At 43.7% G+C, this 25,991-nt stretch overlaps 3 protein-coding genes across 4 annotated transcripts; 1 reads left to right on the top strand and 2 right to left on the bottom strand.

The window, feature by feature from the left end:
• Positions 1–52: 52 nt before the first annotated feature.
• Positions 53–14,267, bottom strand: LOC102627003 (protein SRG1-like). Its single transcript, XM_052440183.1, has 5 exons — positions 14,100–14,267; positions 1,831–1,979; positions 1,015–1,262; positions 573–897; positions 53–476 (listed from the first exon to the last, which is right to left on the bottom strand). The coding sequence occupies exons 1-5, from the start codon at positions 14,212–14,214 to the stop codon at positions 237–239; spliced, it is 1,077 nt and encodes a 358-aa protein (XP_052296143.1). The 5' UTR covers positions 14,215–14,267; the 3' UTR covers positions 53–236.
• Positions 14,268–15,785: 1,518 nt separating this feature from the next.
• On the top strand, positions 15,786–20,423 carry LOC102626711 (protein EMSY-LIKE 3). Of its 2 annotated transcripts, none has more exons than XM_052440155.1 (10): positions 15,786–16,102; positions 17,235–17,443; positions 17,536–17,645; positions 17,732–17,987; positions 18,063–18,284; positions 18,365–18,433; positions 18,811–19,053; positions 19,138–19,206; positions 19,311–19,374; positions 19,984–20,423. In XM_052440155.1, the coding sequence occupies exons 1-10, from the start codon at positions 16,075–16,077 to the stop codon at positions 20,028–20,030; spliced, it is 1,317 nt and encodes a 438-aa protein (XP_052296115.1). In that variant the 5' UTR covers positions 15,786–16,074; the 3' UTR covers positions 20,031–20,423. The 2 variants fall into 2 exon arrangements, with proteins under 2 accessions (XP_052296115.1, XP_006482818.1); XM_006482755.4 differs by having other exon boundaries at positions 15,791–16,102; positions 17,735–17,987.
• A 1,403-nt stretch (positions 20,424–21,826) lies between these two features.
• Positions 21,827–25,829, bottom strand: LOC102607753 (uncharacterized). Its single transcript, XM_052440285.1, has 3 exons — positions 25,160–25,829; positions 24,498–25,008; positions 21,827–23,164 (listed from the first exon to the last, which is right to left on the bottom strand). The coding sequence occupies exons 1-3, from the start codon at positions 25,486–25,488 to the stop codon at positions 22,163–22,165; spliced, it is 1,842 nt and encodes a 613-aa protein (XP_052296245.1). The 5' UTR covers positions 25,489–25,829; the 3' UTR covers positions 21,827–22,162.
• Positions 25,830–25,991: the final 162 nt, after the last annotated feature.

Here is a 25,991-nt window from a genome sequence, read left to right on the forward strand (position 1 = left end):
TCAGACAACAAGGCCCATCCATCGAATTTTGTAAATCAAACACTAATTAATATAAAGCTTGAAAAACAATACACTTTATTTTCTAGTGTAACTCGTCTAAGTGTTTCTGCTACAGTAAGTTGATATCCAACTCATATTACATGAAAAAACACACGATATGTCAACATTATTTCGGTCAAAACAAGAAAAATCCCACACCTATGGCTGGTGACTTGGATTAAAATTCATGGGAGATATTATAGTTTTAGCATGTCAATGAATGAAACATCAAGCCTTCGATTGTAAAAGATGTGCCTGTACTCCGCATATGTGAGAGTTCTGTATAGAGGTGGAGTTCCTGACTTGGTAAATTCTTTGGCAGGTCCAATTTTTACTGATGAACTGGGAAAGCAGAATGTAGTTATTGACCGCCTCTCCTTGAATCTATTTACCATAGCTCTGTGATCTGGTGCTTTGTAAATCCCATTGCTCATTATCTGCATATTAATTGGTCTAAAACCTATTAACCAAGAGAACTTGGAAGTAAACTTAACACGATTCATTTACTGCCTCTCTTTTGGGCTTTAACATACCTCCATGATGTGGCCGATGTTTGCCACAATTGCACCATCTACAGGTATAACGGTGACCCATTGTCCATCCTTTAGGACTTGTAACCCTGGTATGTTGCCACACTCGAGCAAGAGAGTAATCCCAGAGTAATCAGCATGTTGTGTAATCCCAATGACCCGCTCAGGTTCGGGACAAGGAGGATACAAAGTCGTCCTCACTTCATACAGTCCTTCTTGGTATGCATCAGAGATTTCTTGAGCCTCAAGCTCAAGTGCCATAGCCATGGACCTCACTAAAGAAGTGGCAACTTTCCTCATCTCTTCAGAATAAGTCTCCAAAGTCTCTCTAATACACAGAATGTCTTTTGTCAATAAGCATATTAGAAGACATCACTCTAGCAAAAGTCTTGACTTCGGTATGAGTTAATTCTGAAGATTATTATTATTATAAATTATTATCAACCTGAATTTTGGGGGGTTTTCAGGCCATAAATCTAACTTCCTGATTTCGTGGGGCAGAGTTCTGAGGAAGATCATGTCATTCCAATCAAGTTTTTGTTCTTCTGAGATGACAAATGCTTGACCATAGCCTTCAAGACTTCCTGGCTTCTGCCCCCGGCGCTTCTTTTCTTCTAAAGGAAGATCAAAGAACTCTTGAGCTTGCTTCTTCATGTTCCTCAGCGATTCATCAGCTGCTCCATGGTTTATCAACTTCATGCATACAATCGAACCATCAGTTTCCTTGACTTGTGCAGATTCTCATTATAATTTAAGGAACAGATTAACAAGACACTAAAAGTGAACTTGTGTTGAGCGAGTAAACATAATTAAATCTTACTGCTATAAACAAATACACACGACACAAGATTCTTAACAGCACATATCAGTATAAGGTCCAACTTCTTAAAATAATTTATTCAGTCATTTGCCAAGAAATATCTATATCCCATCAGCCATGTTGTCTAATAAGTTCAAATGCTCATCTGCACTGTACTTACATATATGACAAGTAGGATAGATAACTAATTTACAATGTTTAGGCATAAATTAAACTTGTGTGTGTTATATCCAGTTGTGGTTTTATGTTACTGGTACTAGTACTACATCAACACCAACAACAAGGGAACGTAATTCAAATCAAATGAGGTGATGATGGTTAAGTTGATACTGAATTAAATTAATAAATGCGATGTTAAACTGTATTACAGACGAGTGGAGAAAACAAATATATATGGTGGCTGAATCTGTTGAGCGATGATGATATAAGTTAACTAACTACCTGGAATAGGCCCCAGTGTTTGCAAGCAGAGTGTAATCTTCGTAACTCTGCATCTTGGGAATCAGGGTCGACTAACTTGTTCATATCAATCAACGGTACACGATTGGAAGAGGGATTAACAGTGATGACGTGGTCACCAACCACATGATCTCTTATGTTTGGGAGGGATACTGTTTGGGACAAATGCGTCGAAGGAACCAGGAATGACGAGCAGACATCTGATGGCGGAGTTCTGCGAACCGATGTGTTCCGCTAAAGCCTAGCGCGTGGAAGAACAGGATCAGAAACATCCTGCTCGTCCACGATGTTGTCGTCCGCGAGGCCAATTCCTATAAAAGGCATGAGGCCATTCCGGCTAGAGATCGAGAGGCGAGGAGACCCGGTCGACGGCAGTTGGCAAGACGTGCTCTCCAGCACGAGAATCTAGGCACAACAGCCACGCTTTCCCCAGAACCGCGACGTAACACGCAAGATCTCACAGAGCCATGACAGCCACACTTTCCCCCGAACCGTGGCGTAACACGCAAGGTCTCACAGAGCCGTGGCAGCCACGCTTTCCCCTGAACCGTGGCATAACACGCTAGATCCCATGTTTTGCCCATAACGCAGCAGTTGAAGTCCCATACCGTCTCGAAAAGAGCGGAGGACTGAGATTCAGAGGAAGCCTATAAAAAGGTAGCCAACGAAGGTAAAAGGGTTGGCATTCTTGAGAAAATGGGAGAAAACCACAAGAAACGCCATAAGACCTGTGGCAAGCTTTTCCCGAACCTTCATATCTGACTTGAGCGTCGGAGGGTTTGCGCCGGGAAAACAACCGGCGTACTCTGACTTATCTGTGTACGCAGGGACCTCCGGAGAAGAAGCCTGGCGAGGAGACCTCCTGGTAGTGACGAAGTTGATCGAGCAGAGATCCTGATCGTAGAACGAGGAGAACCGGAATCTCGCATCAACATTTTGGCGCCGTCTGTGGGGATCCAGAGCAAAAAGCTTCTGTCGATAGCAAGAAGAGGGGTAGAGTAAGCGAAAGGCAATGGAGATAGGAGGAAGTAGCGCACAAGGGGGTGACATAAGGCTTAACGATTCCGTGACGCTGAGGGAGGTGATCAGCGAAGCACGGGAAAAAGTCATGTTCGACCGGATGGAGCGAATGGAAAAGCAGATGGAAACCTTGACAACCATCCTGCATGAGCTGCGGAACGAGCGAAGGGTAACCCAAGAGGGAAGGGTGAGGGGCGGTGGAGCGGCACCAGGTACCGATAGTGCGGAGAGAAGTCAAACCGCTGGGAGATTTGGCGGTGAGAGAGGTAACGTACCTCTGCGGGGAGAATTTCATAGAGAAAGAGAGCAGTCCCCGGTAAGACAGACTTGTGACGGGGGCGACGGGGTGGTGAACGCAGAGGAAACAGAACTGAGGCAACACTTACATGATGTAGAGCGAGAGCGGGATCAAGCTGCAGCGCGCGACCCTGGTCGCGCAGGACAGCTGGAGGAGGAAGTGCGAAGGCTAGCGCAAATAATTGATGACATGCAAGGGAGGAACAGAGCCCCTGGTTGGAGGATAATGCTGGACGGGGAATCACCGCTCGCAGCAGAGATCATGAGGGCAGTTATTCCAAGAGATTTCCGCCTCCCCGACCTCAGATACTCGGGAAGAACTGACCCGCTGGTGCACATAGAGCGCTTCAACGACATAACGGGGGTCCAGGGATTATCTCCATCCCAAAGGTGCAGGGTGTTCCCACTATCCCTTGAGGGACGTGCACGAGAATGGTACAGGAAACTTCCTCGGGGCAGCATAAAAACCTTCGAGCAGATGTGCCAGGAATTCGCAGAGCAGTTTAGTGGGGCAATGTCACCGGAAGATGACGTGATGGAGCTGAAGAGCATGAAACAGGGGGAGCAAGAAACCCTTCGGGAATTCATCAAGAGGTTTCATCGGGCTGTCCTTGACTTGGGAGCCTTCAACCACCCTCAGGCGTTAAGGGGACTGAAAGAAGGGGTGAAGATAGGAAGGCTGTGGTACAATTTGAGAAGCCCAGCTATTCAAACGTACGCAGCCGCATACGAACAGGTTAAAAGAGACATCGAGATTGAGGAGGAGAAGGCTGCACGGATCAAGAGACCAGTTGGAAGGGTTAGGGAGGAAAGAGAAGAAAGCATTACCAACTAATGGACCGAACAGGAGGAGGGACCACCAGATCTCCGGTAGTGGAGCAGGAGGTAGGGTAATTGCTTACCAGCCTCATCAGAGGCCGCCACAGTACCAGCGCAGCAGGGCGCCACCTCCTCGCTCCCCAGCTAGGGAGCCTTGGAGAAGACATGATTCGGCATCCGGCGATCTTCATCAACATTCCCACGGTAGCAGGACGAGCAGACCAGAAGCACTCCCACCGCCCCCAACTCACAGTGGGGCAAACAGAGAAAGAGCAGTGCATCTGGTCGACCAGAACCAGGACTATGGGCGGTACACTCCCTTGAAGATGCCCCTGGATGAGGTGTACGAGGCCATAAAGGGTCGAGGGCTGCTGCACCTCCCTACACCAATAACAAAGCTACCCAACAGGAGGGATAGAGGACGTTATTGTAAGTTCCATGGCACCCATGGCCATACCACAGCAGAGTGTAGAGATCTCAAGACCCAGGTCGAAGATTTGGTGAGAAATCGGTACCTGGACGAGTTTATGGATGGGACTTTCCCGATGGTGGGCACCACGGATGAAGGGGAGCAGAGTGATGGAATCTTGAGACGCGAGCCGCCCGCAGCGAGGGTGATAGCTGGGGGCCCAACGTTGGCCGGAGATTCGAACAGATCGAGAAAAAATTATGCCAGATACGCCATGACCAGTAAAGAGATACTCTTCAACACCCCAGCAGCCAAACGAGCAAGGGTCAGGCAAGTGCCAATCATGTGGACGGATGAGGATGAGGAAGGGATTCTATACCCCCACGAGGACGCTTTAGTCATCAAGGCTACGATCGCTAGCAAGAAGTTTGACCGGATACTGGTTGATACGGGGAGCTCGGTTGATGTGCTATTTAAATCAACTTTGGAAGAGATGGGAATAGCCGACCGGAAGTTGGAATACACCAACACCTCCTTGAAGGGGTTCGGAGGAGGGAAGCTGGTCCCTCTGGGCGTGGTCGAACTGCCTATCACAATCGGGAGCCCCCCGACAGAAAGAACAATGATATTGGACTTCGTCGTAGTGGACGAGGAAGGTCCTTACCAGATGATCCTAGGTCGGCCATTTTTAAGGATGAGCAAAGCGGTGCTGTCCAACCATTATCTGTCTCTGAAGTACCGGGTGAATGGGGTAGTCGGAGTGGTACGAGGAGACCAGAGGATCGCAAGAAGCTGCTACTCCTCGGCAGCAAGGGAGGCGATGCAGATAACATCCCTCGATACCCGAGTGGAAAACAAGACTGGTAGACAAGAACCCGTAGAGGATCTGGAAACAGTAAGCATGGGACCGGAGAACCCGGGAAAGACGATCAGAATCGGGTCGAGACTTGAGGGAGAGCAAAAGCAGGAGTTGGTGAAATGCTTACAGGCTCATGCCGACGTGTTTGCCTGGACACATGAGGACATGCCAGGGATTGACCCAGAGGTAGCATGTCATAGGCTGGCAATAAAGAAAGGTGCTCGGGCAGTAAGGCAGAAGAGGAGGTGCTTCAACCAGGAGAGGTATGAGGCTGTAAATGATGAGGTGGAGAAGCTTCTGAGAGCAGGGTTCATTCGGGAAGTCAATTACCCAGAGTGGATATCAAATGTGGTGTTGGTAAAGAAGGCGAACGGCAAGTGGAGGATGTGTGTGGATTTCACAGACCTCAATAAGGCGTGCCCAAAAGACAGCTTCCCTTTACCAAAGATCGATCAGCTAGTAGATTCAACGGCTGGACATGGTCTGCTTAGCTTCATGGACGCATTCTCGGGATACAACCAGATCCCCATGTACGAGCCGGATGAGGAGAGCACGGCTTTCATCACTAACCAAGGTCTGTTCTGTTACAGGGTGATGCCATTCGGTCTCAAGAATGCTGGGGCCACTTATCAAAGGCTGGTGAATAAAGTCTTTAAGCCCTTGATCGGGAAAACCATGGAGGTGTACGTGGACGACATGATCACCAAGTCCAAAGTCCCAAAAGAACATGTCAGACATCTCGAGGAGACGTTCGAGCTTTTGAGGAAGTATAAGATGAAGCTCAACCCGGAGAAGTGTGCTTTCGGGGTCGAGTCAGGGAAATTCCTGGGATTCATGGTGAGCCATAGGGGGATTGAAGCAAATCCCGAGAAGATCCAGGCGATTGTGCAAATGACGTCTCCTCGAAACCTGAAGGAGATGCAGAGCCTCACGGGGAGGTTGGCGGCGTTGAGCAGATTCATATCCAAGGCTACAGATAAGTGTCAGCCATTCTTTCAAGTGATAAGGAAGGGAAAGAAAACGGAATGGACCCCAGAATGCGAGGAAGCCTTCCGGAACTTGAAGCATTACTTGCAGCAAGCTCCGCTACTGTCCACACCGAGGGATGGGGACAAGTTGAATCTGTATTTGGCGGTATCTGATCGGGCCGCCAGTTCCGTTCTGGTGAGAGAGGAAGAAGGAATTCAGTATCCGATATACTACACCAGCAAGGCCCTGCTCGACGCTGAGACCAGATACCCAACGATGGAGAAATGGGCACTGGCCCTTGTGGTTGCTGCTCGGAAGTTGAGGCCGTACTTTCAAGCATTCCCGGTCTCGGTAATCACCAACCAGCCATTGCGTCAAATTCTGCACAAGCCGGATGCCTCTGGTCGGCTCGTCAAATGGGCTGTAGAGCTGAGCGAATTCGACTTAGACTATAAACCCCGCGCGGCGATAAAGGCCCAGGCAATGGCCGATTTCGTAGCTGAGTTCGCGGAGCCCGAAGTATGCTTGGGTCAGCAAGATGCAGATGTAGGCAACGACGAAACTCAAGTATGGCAGATATCTGTGGATGGGTCATCAGGAGAGCGGGGTTCAGGAGCAGGGATTGTCCTGGAAGGCCCAGAGGGGGAGGAGATCTCTTATGCTGTAAAGTTGGAATTTGCAGCCACAAATAACCAGGCAGAATATGAAGCCTTGATAGCAGGGCTGGAATTGGCTAGGGCCGTGAAAGCGGACAGAGTTAAGATCAGAACCGATTCCCAGCTGGTTGCGAATCATGTCAGTGAAAGATTCCAACCAAGAGAGGAGAAGATGGAACAATACCTAAGGATAGTCAGGCAGATGATGGGGAAGTTCGAAGCAGTGGAGGCGATACAAATCCCCAGGGAGCAGAATAGTCGAGCAGACATTTTGGCTAGGATGGCAGCCGTCGCCGACCCAAAAATGCCAAAGTCGGTCCCCCTAGAAGTGAAGTCTCGCCCGAGTATCGAGCAAAATTTGGGGGTGTTGCGGATAGAACAAAAAAGCTCGTGGAGGGACCCGATAGTTTCATACCTTAGAGACGGGGTCTTACCACCAGATAAGCTACGGGCTCGGAAGATTAGAGCTCAGGCCTCGAGATACACGATGATCGATAGGGTACTGTATCGACGAGGATATACATTACCGTTCCTTCGGTGTTTGGACGATGACGACGCGGATTACGTGCTGAGGGAAGTGCATGAAGGAATTTGCGGAAATCATTCTGGCGGGAGGTCCCTGGCCCACAAGGTTCTAAGGCAGGGATATTTCTGGCCGACGATGCACCAGGATGCGCAAAGGAAGACCAGGAGCTGTGCAAGCTGCCAGAGTTTTGCGAATTTCTCTAACCAACCACCAGAGAAGCTCACCTCCATGGCCTCCCCTTGGCCATTCGCTCAATGGGGAATTGATCTGATCGGCCCATTGCCAAAGGGACGAGGAGCAGCAACACATGCAATAGTCGCTATAGATTACTTCACGAAGTGGATAGAGGTAGAAGCCCTTAGCAGAATCACAGAGAAGAAAACAACAGACTTCGTGTGGAGAAACCTGGTCTGTCGATACGGGATCCCATATGCCTTGGTAACGGATAATGGCAGGCAGTTCGATAATCACAGCTTCAGGGATTTCTGCCAGAACCTCGGGATAGAGCTGAAGTATTGCTCGCCTGCTCACCCTCAATCGAATGGACAAGTAGAAGCAGCCAACAAGACAGTCAAAAGGCTTCTGAAAACCAGGCTCGGAGCAAAAAAGGGTGCGTGGGTTGACGAGCTGTCAGGTGTACTATGGGCATACAGAACAACCCACAAAACCGCAACGGGGGAGACACCGTTCGCTTTGGCTTTCGGACATGAAGCGGTCGTGCCGGCTGAGGTAGGAACGGCCACACACCGGACAGATCATTTCAATGAACAGGAGAACGACGAGCAGATATGTTTGAATCTTGATCTGCTAATGGAGAGGAGGGAACAAGCAGCCGAGCGATCAGTCACTTACCAACAGAGGGTTGCTCGGTATTATAACCAGAAGGTGAATATACGGCAATTCAGGGTCGGAGACTGGGTACTGAGAAGAGTGAATCAGAGCACCAAAGATTCGACTCAAGGAGTGCTGGGACCGAATTGGGAAGGGCCGTATAGAGTCAAGCAGATAGCGGGGCCCGGAGCTTACAAGCTGGTTCGCGCGGACGGCCACGAAGTGAAACGCCCATGGAACGCAGCACACCTCCGAAAATACTTCCAGTAAGACTTGCTCACATTTTAAAGCAATTTCTGCTCATGCTGTCTATCTTTTATTTTTTATGTTTTATGTCCGAACAATTTCATGTAAGTCAAATCCTGCCATTAATGTAACGTCGACGAATTTATTTCGCTTGAAACCGAAAAAAAAAAAAAAAAAAAATCCTAAGGCATGCAAAGGCTCGCCAAGTCTCAGAGCCTGTCTTATGGCGAGACAGAAGCCAAGCATGCCAGGATCTGCTCGGCCATGAGAAGGCAGCAGAATCCAAATCGTTTGAAGAAAATCCTAAGGCATGCAAAGGCTCGCCAAGTCTCAGAGCCTGTCTTATGGCGAGACAGAAGCCAAGCATGCCAGGATCTGCTCGGCCACGAGAAGGCAGCAGAATCCAAATCGTTTGAAGAAAATCCTAAGGCATGCAAAGGCTCGCCAAGTCTCAGAGCCTGTCTTATGGCGAGACAGAAGCCAAGCATGCCGGGATCTGCTCGGCCACGAGAAGGCAGCAGAATCCAAATCGTTTGAAGAAAATCCTGAGGCATGCAAAGGCTCGCCAAGTCTCAGAGCCTGTCTTATGGCGAGACAGAAGCCAAGCATGCCAGGATCTGCTCGGCCACGAGAAGGCAGCAGAATCCAAATCGTTTGAAGAAAATCCTAAGGCATGCAAAGGCTCGCCAAGTCTCAGAGCCTGTCTTATGGCGAGACAGAAGCCAAGCATGCCGGGATCTGCTCGGCCATGAGAAGGCAGCAGAATCCAAATCGTTTGAAGAAAATCCTAAGGCATGCAAAGGCTCGCCAAGTCTCAGAGCCTGTCTTATGGCGAGACAGAAGCCAAGCATGCCAGGATCTGCTCGGCCACGAGAAGGCAGCAGAATCCAAATCGTTTGAAGAAGATTCCCAAGGCATGCAAAGGCTCGCCAAGTCTCAGAGCCTGTCTTATGGCGAGACAGAAGCCAAGCATGCCAGGATCTGCTCGGCCACGAGAAGGCAGCAGAATCCAAATCGTTTGAAGAAAATCCCAAGGCATGCAAAGGCTCGCCAAGTCTCAGAGCCTGTCTTATGGCGAGACAGAAGCCAAGCATGCCGGGATCTGCTCGGCCATGAGAAGGCAGCAGAATCCAAATCGTTTGAAGAAAATCTTGAGGCATGCAAAGGCTCGCCAAGTCTCAGAGCCTGTCTTATGGCGAGACAGAAGCCAAGCATGCCAGGATCTGCTCGGCCACGAGAAGGCAGCAGAATCCAAATCGTTTGAAGAAAATCCTAAGGCATGCAAAGGCTCGCCAAGTCTCAGAGCCTGTCTTATGGCGAGACAGAAGCCAAGCATGCCAGGATCTGCTCGGCCACGAGAAGGCAGCAGAATCCAAATCGTTTGAAGAAGATTCCCAAGGCATGCAAAGGCTCGCCAAGTCTCAGAGCCTGTCTTATGGCGAGACAGAAGCCAAGCATGCCGGGATCTGCTCGGCCATGAGAAGGCAGCAGAATCCAAATCGTTTGAAGAAAATCCTAAGGCATGCAAAGGCTCGCCAAGTCTCAGAGCCTGTCTTATGGCGAGGCAGAAGCCAAGCATGCCAGGATCTGCTCGGCCACGAGAAGGCAGCAGAATCCAAATCGTTTGAAGAAAATCCTGAGGCATGCAAAGGCTCGCCAAGTCTCAGAGCCTGTCTTATGGCGAGACAGAAGCCAAGCATGCCAGGATCTGCTCGGCCACGAGAAGGCAGCAGAATCCAAATCGTTTGAAGAAAATCCTAAGGCATGCAAAGGCTCGCCAAGTCTCAGAGCCTGTCTTATGGCGAGACAGAAGCCAAGCATGCCAGGATCTGCTCGGCCACGAGAAGGCAGCAGAATCCAAATCGTTTGAAGAAGATTCCCAAGGCATGCAAAGGCTCGCCAAGTCTCAGAGCCTGTCTTATGGCGAGACAGAAGCCAAGCATGCCAGGATCTGCTCGGCCACGAGAAGGCAGCAGAATCCAAATCGTTTGAAGAAGATTCCCAAGGCATGCGAAGGCTCGACAAAGTCTCAAAGCCTGTCTTAGGGCCAGACAAAAGCCCAGCATGCCAGGATCTGCTCGTTCGCGAGAAGGCGAGCAGACTCCGAAGCATTCGGAAAGTTTTCTACGGCACGCAAAGGCCTCACCAAGTCTCAAAGCCTGTCTTACGGCGAGACAGAAGCGATCAGCGTTTCAGACGAAAATTAATTCATGAGTACGACACGAGATAGTAATCAACAACATTTTTATTAATGGCTAACAGAGGGGATAAATTTCATAAACGTTGTTCATTACAATACAAGAAGAAATATATCAAAAAGATGGTGGATCAGTGAGCCGAGCAGCATCGGTTGGCTGGACCTCCTCGGGTGCGGGAGGGGTATCACCAGTTGCGTCCGGGGGGGTGCTCGCCTCGCCAACATCAGCAGGGACTGCACGAGGAGGAGAGTTACCCTCCTCAATCACGATCGGCTCTAACCCCTCGGCATCTTGCTTGGCCGCCTCCTCGTCCATATGTTGAGCAACACCAGCTGCAAGGTCATCCATCTTCAGATCAGGGTGTTGCTTCCCGAGGACGGCCATGATACAACGATACGAATGCCGAAGTCCCTGGTCGTACTGGTTGTCGGCCTCCCTCTCCAAGTTCTCTACATGAGCTCGGTGGGAATCGCGGAGAGATTCGAGCTGAGCCTCATACATAGCCCTCTGCCCTTGGAGATCCTCCTTAACCTTGGTCAGCTCCTCCTCGAGGGTAATGGCTTTTGCTTGAGCAAGGGACTCTTGCTCTATTAGCTTGAGGTTCTCAACGTTTAGCTCCCCCGCCTTTTTCTCGGCAACGTCAGCTCTGGTCGTCGCCGATTGAATGTCCTCCTTCATCTTCCTGTCGTAACGGCCAACCTTGGCCTTATAGTAGGTGGCCATGCAGCTGAGATGGAAAGCACTGTACTGCATGGCTCCCACCAGCTCGCCCAGGGTACAACCGTCAAAGCCCTCCAGGTCCTTCTTGCTCACGAGTTTAGACAACTCATTGAGATAGGGAACCAGGTGTTCTGGTCGGCTGTCGGGTAAGCGAGACCGAGGCACAACAGGTGGAGAAGAGGAAGCAGGATCAGTGGCCGCTCTACTGGATTCCCCGACTTTAGCAGAGGCAGGAGGGAGAGCCTGCAAGGAAGGAACCTGCTGCACGATGTTCTTTCGCTTCGCAGCGGGAGCATCTTTGTCCTGGTCCCTATCGGTTGTTGGAGGCCGAGAGCGTTTCCTGGTCAGAGCTCCAATCACTGCGTCCTCCATCTTATGGCCAGGAAGTATCAACCGAGACTCGAGGAAGTTGTATGTAGATAGCAGTTCTCGGCTCGAGCAGGAATTGGCCAATACAGCCTCGACCCGTTTAAGCAGACCAGGTCGGAGCGGGAAGTGAACACCCCAGGAAACTACAGCACAAACAGACACTTGGTTAGAGACAAACCAATACAGCAGGAACAATTATGGATACAAGACATCTAAAGCGAGCAGGCAACCTGGGACCGTGAAACGGGGTGGGACGCGACAATCCTTCCCGTCTATTTGTGCAACTTGACCCCAGGGACCCCCAGCAAAAAAGAATTTCCTCTTCCAAGTCCCACCACCACCAGTTGGAAGATCAGTTATGGGTTTCCTGCTCTTGGTACCAGATTGGAAGTAGTACCAGCCGGCATCTTTAGGGCTGCTCTTCAGCTGGTACAGGTGCTTCACCTCATCAACCGTGGGCTCGCTTTGGCAACATTTGTCCCACAATATGAACAGACCAGAGAGCACTCTCCACCCGTTGGGGTTCAGCTGACCAGGAGCCAGATTTAGCCCGTTAAGTATCCGGGCAAAGTAAGGCTGCAAGGGACACCTCAGCCCATACTTAAAGCTCTCCAGATACAGGGTAACGTATCCCCTGGGAGGCCGGCTAGGTGTATCCTTCTTTCCTGGGATCTTAAGAGGTATCTCACCAGGAATACTATACCTAAGTCGGAGGTCATTGAGCTCGTCAAACGTGGTCGTACACGACATGTAATCAATGGCATAATCACGCGACAAGGCTCTACCTCCTACTGTACCCCGTTCTTCTGGTCGTGATGCTCCTGATGGGGACGCCTCACCAGAATCATCCCCTTGACCCTCATTCAAGGTGTTCTCCGATCCAGAAGATCCTTCTTCATCGCTACTGTCGCTCGAGGAGGTTGTTTGGGGAGACATCCTCCTAGCGCTAGTACCAACACTAGACCTAATGGGCTCTAAGGGGATCCCGGGATCAAAAGCAAAATCAGCGGGCAGACTAGGCAAAAAACCTAGTTCGTCGTCACCAACCTCAACGACCTTCTCCTTACCCTTCGACATATCCTAAGTTCTAACCAAGACACCACCGCCAACTACAACCTCAAGCAAAGCAGAGAGAAAGGAAATTACCTACAACTAACCAATACCGAAAAAAATAGAAGAAATACCTGAAGCAGGGACTCGGTCAGAGAGAGACAGGGATGACAGCTTTGGCGCCGAGGTTCATTCGCCGGAGAGACAAGAATGGAGAAAATGACGAGTTCGTGTTTGAAGATTTTGGGTTTCCTTACTGAGAAGCAAACTCTTGGGCTGCCAGCATTTAATGACGCATATTCCGAGAATCCCGTAACCGTCGGTTTGAAATTCAAATGGAGGGGGGGGATTTCTACCACGTCACCTCGTCCGCAATTAAATGCGACATGACTCCTGGCAGCCTTTTCCAAACCCATGCGAGCGAGTACTATCGAGTTTCTACTGCTGGTCCACTACATTACCCAACACCAGAAACTGGGGGACCGGTGTTTGGGAGGGATACTGTTTGGGACAAATGCGTCGAAGGAACCAGGAATGACGAGCAGACATCTGATGGCGGAGTTCTGCGAACCGATGTGTTCCGCTAAAGCCTAGCGCGTGGAAGAACAGGATCAGAAACATCCTGCTCGTCCACGATGTTGTCGTCCGCGAGGCCAATTCCTATAAAAGGCATGAGGCCATTCCGGCTAGAGATCGAGAGGCGAGGAGACCCGGTCGACGGCAGTTGGCAAGACGTGCTCTCCAGCACGAGAATCTAGGCACAACAGCCACGCTTTCCCCAGAACCGCGACGTAACACGCAAGATCTCACAGAGCCATGACAGCCACACTTTCCCCCGAACCGTGGCGTAACACGCAAGGTCTCACAGAGCCGTGGCAGCCACGCTTTCCCCTGAACCGTGGCATAACACGCTAGATCCCATGTTTTGCCCATAACGCAGCAGTTGAAGTCCCATACCGTCTCGAAAAGAGCGGAGGACTGAGATTCAGAGGAAGCCTATAAAAAGGTAGCCAACGAAGGTAAAAGGGTTGGCATTCTTGAGAAAATTGGAGAAAACCACAAGAAACGCCATAAGACCTGTGGCAAGCTTTTCCCGAACCTTCATATCTGACTTGAGCGTCGGAGGGTTTGCGCCGGGAAAACAACCGGCGTACTCTGACTTATCTGTGTACGCAGGGACCTCCGGAGAAGAAGCCTGGCGAGGAGACCTCCTGGTAGTGACGAAGTTGATCGAGCAGAGATCCTGATCGTAGAACGAGGAGAACCGGAATCTCGCATCAACATCTTATGTACCTAGGCGGCACCGCTTCGGGCTGTTGGATTGCAAGCTCTTGCACGCTTGGAACTGGGAGACAGCATTCAAGGTTGAGTGTTGCCGCTGCTGCTTCAGCTTCCATTTCTGTTTATTGATTAATTACCCACTTCTAAAATGACAGCAACAGTCGTTATATTTTCATGGGAAATTTACAACCGTCCACCTGTTTGTTTTGTCTTTTTCAAAAATACACAAACACTTTTTTTTTTTTCAGCGCGCCACCTGAAGTTCACTTTTTGTTGCATTCTTCCACTTCCGTCTAATTTCCGTTAGCAAATTTAACGGAATGACCTTTTTACCCCTCAAAATTACAATTTAACCCAAAATAAATAGAAATTGGAGATAAATTGGATGGATTTAATTTTTTTTCAAAGGTGGATGCTAGAAATTGGAGGAAAATAATGTTTGTTGCTTGCTAAATTTAGAAAATTTATATTTATTTTTTTGGGGGAAAATAGTGTTTATTACTTGCTAGATTTAAAAAATTTGTATTTATTTTTTCTCTTTCAAAAAAATAAATACAAATTTTCTAAATTTAGCAAGCAACAAACACTATTTTCCTCCAATTTCTAGCATCCACCTTTGAAAAAATTTAAATACATCCAATTTATCTCCAATTTCCATTTATTTTGGGTTAAATTGTAATTTTGAGGGGTAAAAAGGTCATTTCGTTAACATTCCGTTAAATCTACTAACGGAAATTAGACGGAAGTGGAAAAATGCAACAAAAAGCAAACTTCAGGTGGCGCACTGAAAAAAAAAAAGTGTTTGTGTATTTTTGAAAAAGGCAAAACAAACAGGTGGACGAGTGTAAATTTCCCTATTTTCATTAGCTTACCAATAACCCGTTACCAGACTGGCTTTGCATGATGTCATGAGACAGATAATAAGACAAGACATGCCTCGTTGGAAAAAAGACAGACACGCACTGTAGAATACTTCAAAAAAAAAAAAAAAAAAAGAGGGGGTAGAATTGTAGAAGTGGACTTTTCTTTCATTAATGGGGGTGGGTGAAGTAAAAATTTCTCCAAAATTTGTGAAACTAGCAATCTAAATTTTGTGTCCACAGACTTGATTTAGGGTTTAGGGTTTAGGGTTGGATGATATTAATTACACTTTTCTTTCATTAATTACACTTTGTAAAATTAATTTAATGAAAATTTAAAGATAAAGTGAATCGGACTTTTTCAAAGAATTACTTTAATTTTACAATGTTATTTGATTATCTTGTGAGATTCTGAAATTGTTTTTTTTTTTTTTTACCAAATTAGATTTGTCATCAATTGTGTTATATAAAATTAACGGATTCTTATGTCCCATCGATGCATAATGAAGTAAGAAATACTTTATTTAATTTTTCTTTTACTTATTCTGATTATTTTGTATGAATCCTTTAGCGTTTTTATGAAATTACTTAATAATAATTTTCATTTTGAAAAAAAAAAAAGACCGCAGCTTGATTTTTTTTTCCTTAATATGAAATAGTAATTTGAATCTTTTTCTTATTAGTCATCAAGCTCACTCTCCTCATTAGCGCGTGGTTCTGCAGCTCCTCGAACCAAAATAGGAAATTAGAAAACCGGACCTCAAAAGCTACACTAAATTCTAAATTTTAATAAATCACTTTCAAGTCCGGTTTTTTTTTTTTGGGTGTTTTTGTTATTTTATTGTAATATTTTTATTTTATTTTTGGCAATTAAAAAAATTAACACTGGAGCTGAAATTTCACAAAGCCTTGTTCGAACTGGAAAAGCAAAATTTCAAGCGAATCTACGAAGCTAAACTCACAGCACTTGGTGATTTTGTCTCATTGGAGCTTAATTGAACTCAAATCTCAGCGAACCCGAATCTGTGTCTTCGTCTTCTAGTAATTTTGCTAAAAATTTTCGCTTTGGTTGGTATTTTGAATCGAAAAGGCGTCGTTTTTGGATTAAAGCTGGCTATGGACTACGAACCGTACGATAGCAGTGGTTAGTTCACTCGCAATGATCAAGTCTTTTATCTTTCGATTTCTGTTGTCGAATTCAAGTATTGAAGTGAGTTATTCGCTGAGTTAGGGTTTCATTTTTTTTTAGGTCTGTTAATTTTGATTTTTCATGACGTAAATTTGTTTAAAGGGTTAAAAAAAAAAATTCTTTTTGAGCTGTAATTCTTGATACCAGCTTGTAATTGGTGATGGCAGTGATGATAATTAGTAAATTTACGGTTTTGAGCTTTAATTAGTTGGTTTCTTGAGGATTTTGTTTGTGTTGAAAGTTTGAATTGTTATTGTCTATTATAAGTTTGAAGTAGATTCTGGTATAGAGCGTGATCAAGGGACTTAACATCTCATTGAGATTCCTTTAATCCTTTCCGCGAGCGAGCGACAGAGGTTCCAGTACATGCTTTTGCTTTGAATTTTTTTCCCAAATATGATTAGAGATTGTGATTTTAGGTTTTTGAACTGTTATTATTTAGTTATGGTCGAATAAAACCATTGAATATTTTGGTCACTAGTAGTAGTATTTTGATTGCTTAAGACTGTTTTTAGTGATAAACATCTGATTTTTTGGTGTAGATTGCAAGTTTGAAGCAGTTTTTGTTATAGAAAAAGCTTAAAGAACTTGGCATTGACATTACGAACCTATTTTTTCTCTTTTTGTTAAATGAATGGGGATTATTACAGATGTAACATTAGATTTATTATTCTTGTAGTTCATTGGTTGACAAAGCTTTGTTTTCCAAATTTTCCTTCAGAAAAATGTCATTCTGATTACTAGAATGAGTAAATTACTGTGGAATTTATTGCTACTGCTTGATTTGATGGAGATTGAGCACTTTTTTTGCTGTGTTAATAAAAAAGAAATCAACAGTCAATAGTGAGTCATAACTTAAGTTCTTTAACTTGTAAAACTGCAAGGTAGTTCTAGTGTCTTCCCATTTTCTTGTTTACTACTAATGTCTTTTACAAAATTATAGGGATTCGTTCCTGAATCATCATGAAAGTTTTATTTTCAGACATTTTACTCAATGTAATGATTTGTTTGCTTATAAATTAAAACGAGTTCAAGCACCATTGTTTCCTCTCATGGTTGAAGTATATTGACATGGAAATTATTGCAGGAACCGATGATGATCTTCCTCCATCACATCAGAACAGAATCCCGAGAGGGGGACGTGTTGCAGGAAATGGAAGACCTCCTGTGGGTTCTGTTCCATACCCGAGGATGCATGGTGATGCTGATATGGAGACTCAAATTCATCAACTTGAACAAGAAGCATACAGTTCAGTTCTGAGAGCTTTTAAAGCTCAAGCTGATGCCATTACTTGGGTACTTTTGTAATTTTGTTTTCATGAATCTAATATACGTAAATTTCTCTGATCAGGTTTAAATGACTGCTACATGAAATGTATTTTCTTCAGGAGAAGGAAAGCTTGATAACAGAACTTAGAAAAGAGTTGAGATTATCAAATGAGGAGCACCGGGAACTTCTCGGCCAGGTCAATGCAGACGACACAATACGAAGGATAAGGTCTGATGGAGTTCAGTATTGTTTATTTGAGATTTTTGGTAGCTTTGATCTCTTTTCTCTTTTAATGGGTCATCTTTTGGGGTCAGTAGGGAGTGGAGACAAGCAGGCGGGCTTCAACCTGGCATGCACAGTATTGGTCAAGGTGTTCATGATCCAATACCCAGTCCTACCGTCTCTGCATCTCACAAGAGGCAGAAAATTACCCAGTCGGTCCCTTCTCAATCTTTTGGTGGGCCCTCACCATCATTTCACCCACAGCCAGTCACCACATCACACCAGCCGTCTTCATCGGCTGCTAAACGAGGACCTGCAACAGGATCCAAGGGCAAGAAGCATAAACCTGTGAGTTAAAAGCAATCAACTTTGGAGTTAAACAGATCATATGGTTTGTTAATGATTTCTGTTTTATTTCAACAGGGTTTGCCTGGTGTACCCTCAATGAAGTCCATGCAATACCCTTCCTCAGGTCCAGCTGGAAGGGGTCAAGTCGCTAATAGGGCGACTTCAGGTGCTGCCCTTGTGAGCGAGCCCCCAGATGGAGCAACATTTGACCCATTGATTGGGAAGAGAGTTAGGACTAGGTGGCCTGATGACAATAACTTCTATGAAGCCGTTATAACTGACTATAACCCAGTTGAGGTATGTATCACTCTTGATCACCTATGAAATCAAATCTAGAGCAGTTTCATAGCTGACTGTTTCTTCCAAATATTTGTCAGGGACGACATGCACTGGTTTATGATATTGGTACTGTGAATGAGACCTGGGAATGGGTCAATCTCTCCGAGGTACAGCTGTTGCTTCAATCCTATGGCTAATGTTGCCTACTTATTGTCTAATATTGATGAGTATTGTGCTTCTACAGTGAAAATCTGACCTATTAAATTATAATTTAAGACACTGTAACTGTTAGCTGGATCCAATTGATGGAAAGTATGTTTGATTTCCTTATCCCTAGATTGACTTAATTCACTTGATGGTGAAATATTATTTTATGAAAGTGATTACTGTATATGGAAATTTTATTTTTTACCTTATAGTTTCTAAGTTTGAACATTTTATCTAGTGTAATGAATGAAGATTATTATTATTATTAACGTCTGCAAATAATATGTTAGTTTTCTGAGCATTGTATTTTATGCGTGTATCTCATCTTCTGATGCAGATCTCTCCTGAGGATATACAATGGGAAGGCGAGGACCCTGGAGTATCTCGCCGAGGAGGTTATGGTGGATCAGGTCATGGGATGAATAGACCTGTTGGCCGTGATAATGTGCCAGGTGCTGGAAGAGGTAGGGGTGCTGGGAAGGGTCAATCCAGAAAAGATTTTCTGCCGTCCCAGAATGGCATTGGAAAGAAGGCTCCAGATGATATTCAAATTCGTCACACTGCTAGTCTAATTAAAGAGGCAAGCGAAAATAGTTTGATCTATATAAGGAACTCCCATTCTGTTGATTTCTGATATATTTTATTTTTTATTGAAATTGGACAGGTGGAGAGGGTATTTGGTGCAAATCATCCTGATCCAGTTGAGATTGAGAAAGCAAAGAGAGTCTTGAAGGTTGGAAAAGCAACCATGTCTTCCTTTTGTACCCTTTTTTTCTCATTTTCTTTTTTTTTCCCAAAGCAAATTGCATCAACAATTTATTATTTTTCACAATTCAGGAGCAAGAACAAGCACTTATTGATGCAATTTCAAGGCTTGCTGATATTTCTGATGGTGAAAGCGGTACTTCCCTTTCCTTTCTATATCATCTTTAGAGTTTTCTTTCCAGCTTATTACAGGCATGCCTGATTGTCGGGGGCTTCAATCTTAGATATTCTATAGCTGACTTTGTTTTCTGTAGTATTTGATCATAAAATGTGTGTTGCTTAAAATGGAGTGACCTCAAATTGCATTGGTGACTTTGCACATTGAGAGAGAGTAGTGTCACTGATAAGTATATGCAATTGTTGCATTTATCATAGTTTCATGCAAAATCATCTATTTGTATTCAATTTTTGTCATACCTTTTTAAGGTTCTCATGATTCATTAGGTTTCATCAAAAGTCGAGGGAAAAAAACAAAAGTGAAGTCTGGTTAGGTGCAAATAGTTTTGAAGACACATTTTCTTTTCTATTTCTTTCCTGGAATTTCTCAAGTTATTTGCATTTTGCACCATTCGTAAAACTGCCAACATTTTATCATTTATATGATGAGGAAATTGATGTTCTTTTTTCGTGTAAAAGCTTATATATTGGTCAAGACATAGTTAAGGAAACAGTTGGGGCTTTTTTAAAATAAAAATTAAAAAAATTATTCCATTTCGTGATGATCTTGATCTTTGCCTGCAAACAGATGAGAGGGGCCATCAGTTCTCAAGAGGTCAATCAATGGGAGAATGAAAGAAATTTGTTTTTGGTAGGAAGCAGAGTAGCTATACTAAACATGGGATGATGAGACAGCTGGAAAGAACACTTATGGTGGTAATAAGATTGATAGAGAACAAATCTTTGACGTGTTGGAGAGAGATACAACTGATTTCTTGTAGATCAATTTTCTTGTATAACCGCCGTTTTCTTATTTTTGGGCTTGTGGCTTATGATAGGTGTAACTGAAAGATGGGAATTATTTATGGTAGCTGGGTCTAATTTCTTTATTTAAATGACTAGGGATGTCGCTCAAGGTCCAAGGGAGGCCGATGCGTGTGTAACATTATATTATTAGTGATTTTTCTGTTGCGATCATGCTCATGTATAAAATTTTGATTTATTAATGATTTTTTCTTTTTGGCTTTAGGGTTTAATTTATGTATGGTATGTGTAATTTTTCAAAACAATGAGACGTGTTAAAAGAACAAAAAAGAAAAAAAAATGGGTAGAGTGGTTCAGCAAAAATAATATGCAAAAAAACAGAAATGGTGAAATAATGGAACAGATGTGGAAAAATAATATCACCGCTATTTTGTTTTCACTTACTAAAAAGGGTGAACCTTGTTCTTGTTGAGTTGTTACGCTATTAGTATTTTGTGATGAGTGAAGCAAATAGAACGGAAGAAGTCAGCAGATTGTCGACTTATTTCTTGATTAGCGAGCAGGTTCGAAGGCAATCCCTCCCTGGCATGCAATTGCAAGCCATGCCAGAAAACGTAGAGATGGAACACTCGACTTTAGATATATTAAAAAAATAAATAAATTTATTGATGAAAATGTTGTCAAGAAGAAATTTGGCCGGAGTTAGGATCGTTGGCCTTGCCGATGGCATCTCTGGTGGACTCTCTTCGACTTTAGTAAATTAGCAAATTCTGAATGGAGCATCCATATACGGCTATGCTTATACTTATGCTAATTTTATTGGATTAATTAGATTAGATTGCTCTAGTGTCTAGACAAGTAGTTCCATCGTTTCTGTAGGTATCAGGTGACTGTAAGCCTTTAAGATGGACGATAATCTGGGTGGTAGGGGCATACGCAATATTGTAAGAAGTAGGATCTTCCCTTTACTTTCGATTTGTCAGCAGTGTGTTATCTACAGCAATGTGTACAAACTCAACATCTTGTTTTCTTCTCCTATCCGTTCACAATGAAGCCCTAAAGTTAGAAAGAAATGCAGCAATTCTTAGAGCAAGCATAGATTGACAGGAGTGCTCTCTCCGAAGCAAATCCCAACATAATTAATTCCTTACAGCAAGCACAGAAAGAAATGCATGCAGTGTACTACCTCGTTACCCCATTCCCCAAACAACTCAACAAGTCTCTGTTTATTTTCCTGCATCGTTTAGTGAAGCAAGCAAAAACTTATCTCGGAGTAAGTTCAACTTACTAAGCAAACACAGAACTGCACAAGAGAGACTTGCCTCCAGCAAGATCAGTATTCATGGTTGGTTCTTAACGAAGGCTTACCATTGCATCCTCCCATAAACCCATTGGTTTAATCCTATAAACACTCTGAGGTGTAATTAGTTATATTGTACGCATATTGCTTCGCTTAAACTATAAACAGCATTATTCTCTTGTGCAGTATAATATATATCAACTAGATGGGTTAAAAAACTACACCTCATGTAGCACGAGTACTTTTGCAGCTAATGCATGGGCAAGACAATTTTTTTAACTTACTGAATCTTATATAAACCTTAGTGGCGGTTGTACATGGCGGACGAGCAGTCAAAGATTGTCATCGAGGAGGGAGAAAAGCAAACGAACAGTAAAAGGCTCATAATGAAGCCTACAACATTAAATGAATGTTGAATTCCTGACTGTCAGTATATGCTCAAGTTCACATGAAACTGAACCTCAGACTGTGCCGCGAAATTTAGTTGCACGCATTAATAGACGAACCTGAATGCCAGAGTTTTTCAAGACAACTTAGACAAGAGTAAAAGAATAATTAATTGGGTAAGATCAGTGCAGCTAGCGCTAAGAACCCCTAAAATCAACACTATAGCATAAATTAAAATACAAACACAATATACAACCAAAATATTGGCATTTCGCGTTGGCAGTTTGGGCAGACACAGAAAGGCACAACATGGAAATCACCTCTTAGTCCTTTTACTTTGGCGCTTGGCAAGCACCGCCTCCTTCCCACCAGTATCCCTCCCACGCTTCCCTGAGGCCTCTGGCATCTTCCTTGGAGGCCTCCCAACACTTTTCTTTGAAGGACTAGACGACTCTTCCTTTGCTTGTTTTTTATCAGAACTTCTTAACAAGATCCTCTCTTTCTTTCCACTACTGTTATTAGTCTTTTTCTGCTCTTCACCGCCTTTACTCCTCTTCACTGTATGCACTGGAGAGTTCTTCTTGATTCTTTTCAAGAAATCCACTACACTTTTCTTTTTGTCCGATGTTTCAGCCTTCTTCTTATTATCTGTTTTGGGAGTTTCTCGTTTATTAACAGAACCAGAACCACCTTTTGAACCTTGGGCGGCTGTTTTCTGTTTCTTGTTACCAGTACTAGGAGCAGGAGGAGTCTTGCTCGTGAGGTTCCTGCTGCTTCTTCTTGAGCTTCTTGCACCAGTTGTTACAGGCTTCTCTTCTGTTTTCACCTTTAATAAGCTTTGTTCAACGGGTGACGGCTGCTTTACATCAGTAGCTGGTTTCTTAGCGCCATCACTTGGTTGTTTTTGGTTGTCGCCTTTTTGAGCAAAGCTAGAAGATGGTTTAGCTGAAACTGAGCTGCGTTTACGACAAACGATAATGGGAGCTGATGCTTTCTGTTTAGCAAGCAATGAATCGGATCGTTCTAACAAAGGTTTTGTCTGCGGTGGTGGTGTTGGCAGTGGGGGGGCTTCTTCTTGTGAAGAATCAGATTTATGGGTTTCTTTCCTGATTTCATTTGAGACGAGGTTTCGAAGCTGATGAGCTGCTTCTGATTCGAGGGAAGCCTTTGGGAAGTAAACAATGGCATTGTTGAAGAGAAGCAAGAGGTCTCTGTAGAATGTGAGTATGCATGCAGAATAGGAGCCTCGCTCGACTCTTGTTTGTATTGTTTCTAAATCCACATGCTGTCTGACTAGCTCCTTGTACTCGTTCGACTCCTGCATGCATTGCACCCAGCAATTTGCAAGTCAATTAAAATAATTATTAAATGTGCTAGATCGGGTAATGGGCCGAAAAAAGATTTTGGGTCTAGTCACATGGGCCTTTCGGAAAACGGAAAAGTACGGGCTACGTAAGTGGACACAGGGTTGTCCTTTTTCATTAGGGGTAGGTGAATCATGATATGGTAGACGGGCATCGCTTACCCACGTTGCAATTTGCATGTGAAAGCAAAACTAGTTGCCCCAAAAAATAGAATGATAATAAATTGATTAATTATTTTTTTTTTTTAAGAAAAAAGAATATCTATGGGCAGATAAAATAAAGTATATGGTCAATATTTCCATCCATCCCATAGAAATGTTGCCCCGCATATATTCATTTTATAATATTAACAAAGAAGGAAAGTAAAAGTAAATACCGTGATGAGAATACAAAGAATATACAACACTTTGTTGGTCCAGAAACCAAGGACGATTAATAAGTTTTTTTCCAATCAGACAAGACTGACCATATCGACCTTTGCACGTGCAATAGTAATGTGTAAAAACAAAAAACAAAAAAAACAAAAAAACAAAAAATGGCACACTATATCATTAGAGATAAAATAAAAATTAATAATAAGATTAAAAAAAAAAAAACAACACTACAAGATATCTTTTGTACCAAGTTTTATGTTCTTTTAATTACATATAATGTTATTCTTGCATTGTGCAGTGTTTCATCTAACTAAATGTTTCCCTCCTCTATATCTTCCCATTCCCCCCCCCAACCAAAAAAAACAAAAAAAAAACAAAAAAAAAAAACAAATACTTATCTCCATATGTATTAAAAAGAGAGAAATAATATACGGATGGTTGAAATAGGGATTTTCGTCCTAGAATTTTCTTAATATTAAAAAGAAAAGGAGAGAAATAATTCAAAGCATGACACATCCTTGAAGCAGGGATGGGTACTAAATTTATTGAGAGGCAATCTAACAAATGCTGACTAATATTATATATATAACAAATAAATTACTTAGGTGAAAGAAAAAAAAACGAAGTTGACAAATTTGAGTGAGTTAGCTAGCTAGATGCTTTTATCTTATGCCACAAGAGAAAGAAAAAATTTAAAAAAAAAATAATAATAATGAAAAAGATGGTGGTCCCAAATTATTGGACGCTCATGACCAATTGATGATGATGACATATGGATAATAATTTTTCTTTTTTTTTTCTTTTTTTGGTTTAAAGAAAAAAGTTGAAATTAATAGTTTTTTTTTTTTTGTTTTAAAGGAAAAATAAAACTATAGTAGAGAAGAAAAGAAAACATACAAAAAACTCCCTGTACCTGGCTTTTAAGCCGACGCTCGAACAAGGATGATAGATGATGATTGTGGGTCCTAATCAAGTCCAACAAGCGAATCAACGGTTCAGATTCGGCGTAGGTCCCTTCGATAATATGGCCGCCAGCAGCAGCGGAACCCCTCTTCCTTTCCGTCCCAATCCCAAAACTGGCGGAGCTCTGCACGTCGCTGCTCAACGGAGTGACGGAGTCACCTAATTCCCCCTTGGACCGGCTCAAAACCGGAGACTGACCTCCAGCGGGCTCCGGTTCAGACTTAGGCAGCAAGTGTTTGGGGTTGAAACCGGTGGAATTGGACTCGTTGACAGAGCGGTTGGATTCCTCTTCGGCGGGGGAAACAAGAAAGCGATTATTAAAGACCTCCTTAACGGGCCGCCTCTCCGATTTTTGGGGGTCGTCAGTTTTGTCGTTGTCGTTGAGGGAACGAGTTTTCTCGATTTCAAGATCTGGTTTCTCTCGTTCTTCTTCCAATTTCTTAACTTGAAGCTGTAAAGAACTGTTCCAACAACGAAAAGAATATATGTCACTCAGATCTAAACGCACTAAAAGATTTTTTTTTTTTTTTTGAAAAAAAAAAGAGAAGGAGAAAGAGAAAGAGAAGAGAAGAGAGGAGGAGATATATAAATATAAATATAAATAAATATTACAGAATGGAAAGATCACAACGTTGAAGCTCTCTCTTCAACTCGTCGACGCGAACTTTGCGCAGGTGTTCGAGCCAGGGAACATGAACATTATGATTGTTATTATTATGAGGTTGAGGGTCGTCGTTGAATCTGCGTTCGAGGTCGCGGTATTTTTGTTTGCAGCATTGAGGGGTGGTGAGAAGGTGGGGGAGAGAGGTTTTTGTTTGGAGTTCCACCGAAACTGAGTCCCAGTTTTTGAAACCGTGTCGTTTAACGGCGCATGCTAGCACCAACTCCTCCCACGTTCCCCATGTCTTCTTTCTTTGTTCTCCATCACTACTCATAGCCATAGCTTCCTGTTATTATTATTATTATTATTATGTATTTATTATCTTGTACTTTATGATTCCGTTTGGTTTGGACGTCTTCTCTTCTTTTTCTTCTTCTTATACTACTCCTCCTCCTCCTCCTCCTAATCCTAATCCTAATCCTAATAATAATAATAATAATAATAATAATAATAATAATATCCCTAGTTGTGCTTAAATTTAACATCCCTCCATCTTACGCCTTATTCTTTTTTCTTTTTTCTTTTTTTTTTTTAAATAAAAAAAATAAAAATATTTATATTTATATTTATATTTATATTTGCTAAACCAAAACAGAACGCCCACTAAAATATAGAGTAACTAGGGTTTTTCTCTTTCTTTTCGTTACGATAACAGTAGTACTTATGAATGTTGGTTGTATGAAAATAGTATTATTATATAAAAGCAGTAGAGAGAGAAAGAGATAGGGAGATTTATTTATATAATCTCTCTGCGAACTTAAGACCCATTTAACCTTGGTTAAT

This window comes from Citrus sinensis, chromosome 4 (assembly GCF_022201045.2).
Source record: "Citrus sinensis cultivar Valencia sweet orange chromosome 4, DVS_A1.0, whole genome shotgun sequence".
Lineage (NCBI taxonomy): Eukaryota > Viridiplantae > Streptophyta > Magnoliopsida > Sapindales > Rutaceae > Citrus > Citrus sinensis.

Bases quoted from the DNA above. Each gene is read 5' to 3' on its own strand.
- LOC102627003 (XM_052440183.1), bottom strand. From the start codon at position 14,214: ATGGAAGCTGAAGCAGCAGCGGCAACACTCAACCTTGAATGCTGTCTC. The intron at 1,980-14,099 runs GTTGATGCGAGA...CAAACATAAGAG, and splicing joins GCCGCCTAGGTACATAAGAT to ATCATGTGGTTGGTGACCAC. The intron at 477-572 runs GTATGTTAAAGC...ATTAATATGCAG, and splicing joins ACATCGGCCACATCATGGAG to ATAATGAGCAATGGGATTTA.
- LOC102607753 (XM_052440285.1), bottom strand. From the start codon at position 25,488: ATGGCTATGAGTAGTGATGGAGAACAAAGAAAGAAGACATGGGGAACG. The intron at 25,009-25,159 runs GTAATATTTATT...TTGTTGGAACAG, and splicing joins CGTTGTGATCTTTCCATTCT to TTCTTTACAGCTTCAAGTTA. The intron at 23,165-24,497 runs GTACAGGGAGTT...CAATGCATGCAG, and splicing joins AGCGTCGGCTTAAAAGCCAG to GAGTCGAACGAGTACAAGGA.
- LOC102626711 (XM_052440155.1), top strand. From the start codon at position 16,075: ATGGACTACGAACCGTACGATAGCAGTG. The intron at 18,285-18,364 runs GTATGTATCACT...AATATTTGTCAG, and splicing joins CTGACTATAACCCAGTTGAG to GGACGACATGCACTGGTTTA. The intron at 19,054-19,137 runs GCAAGCGAAAAT...GAAATTGGACAG, and splicing joins CTGCTAGTCTAATTAAAGAG to GTGGAGAGGGTATTTGGTGC.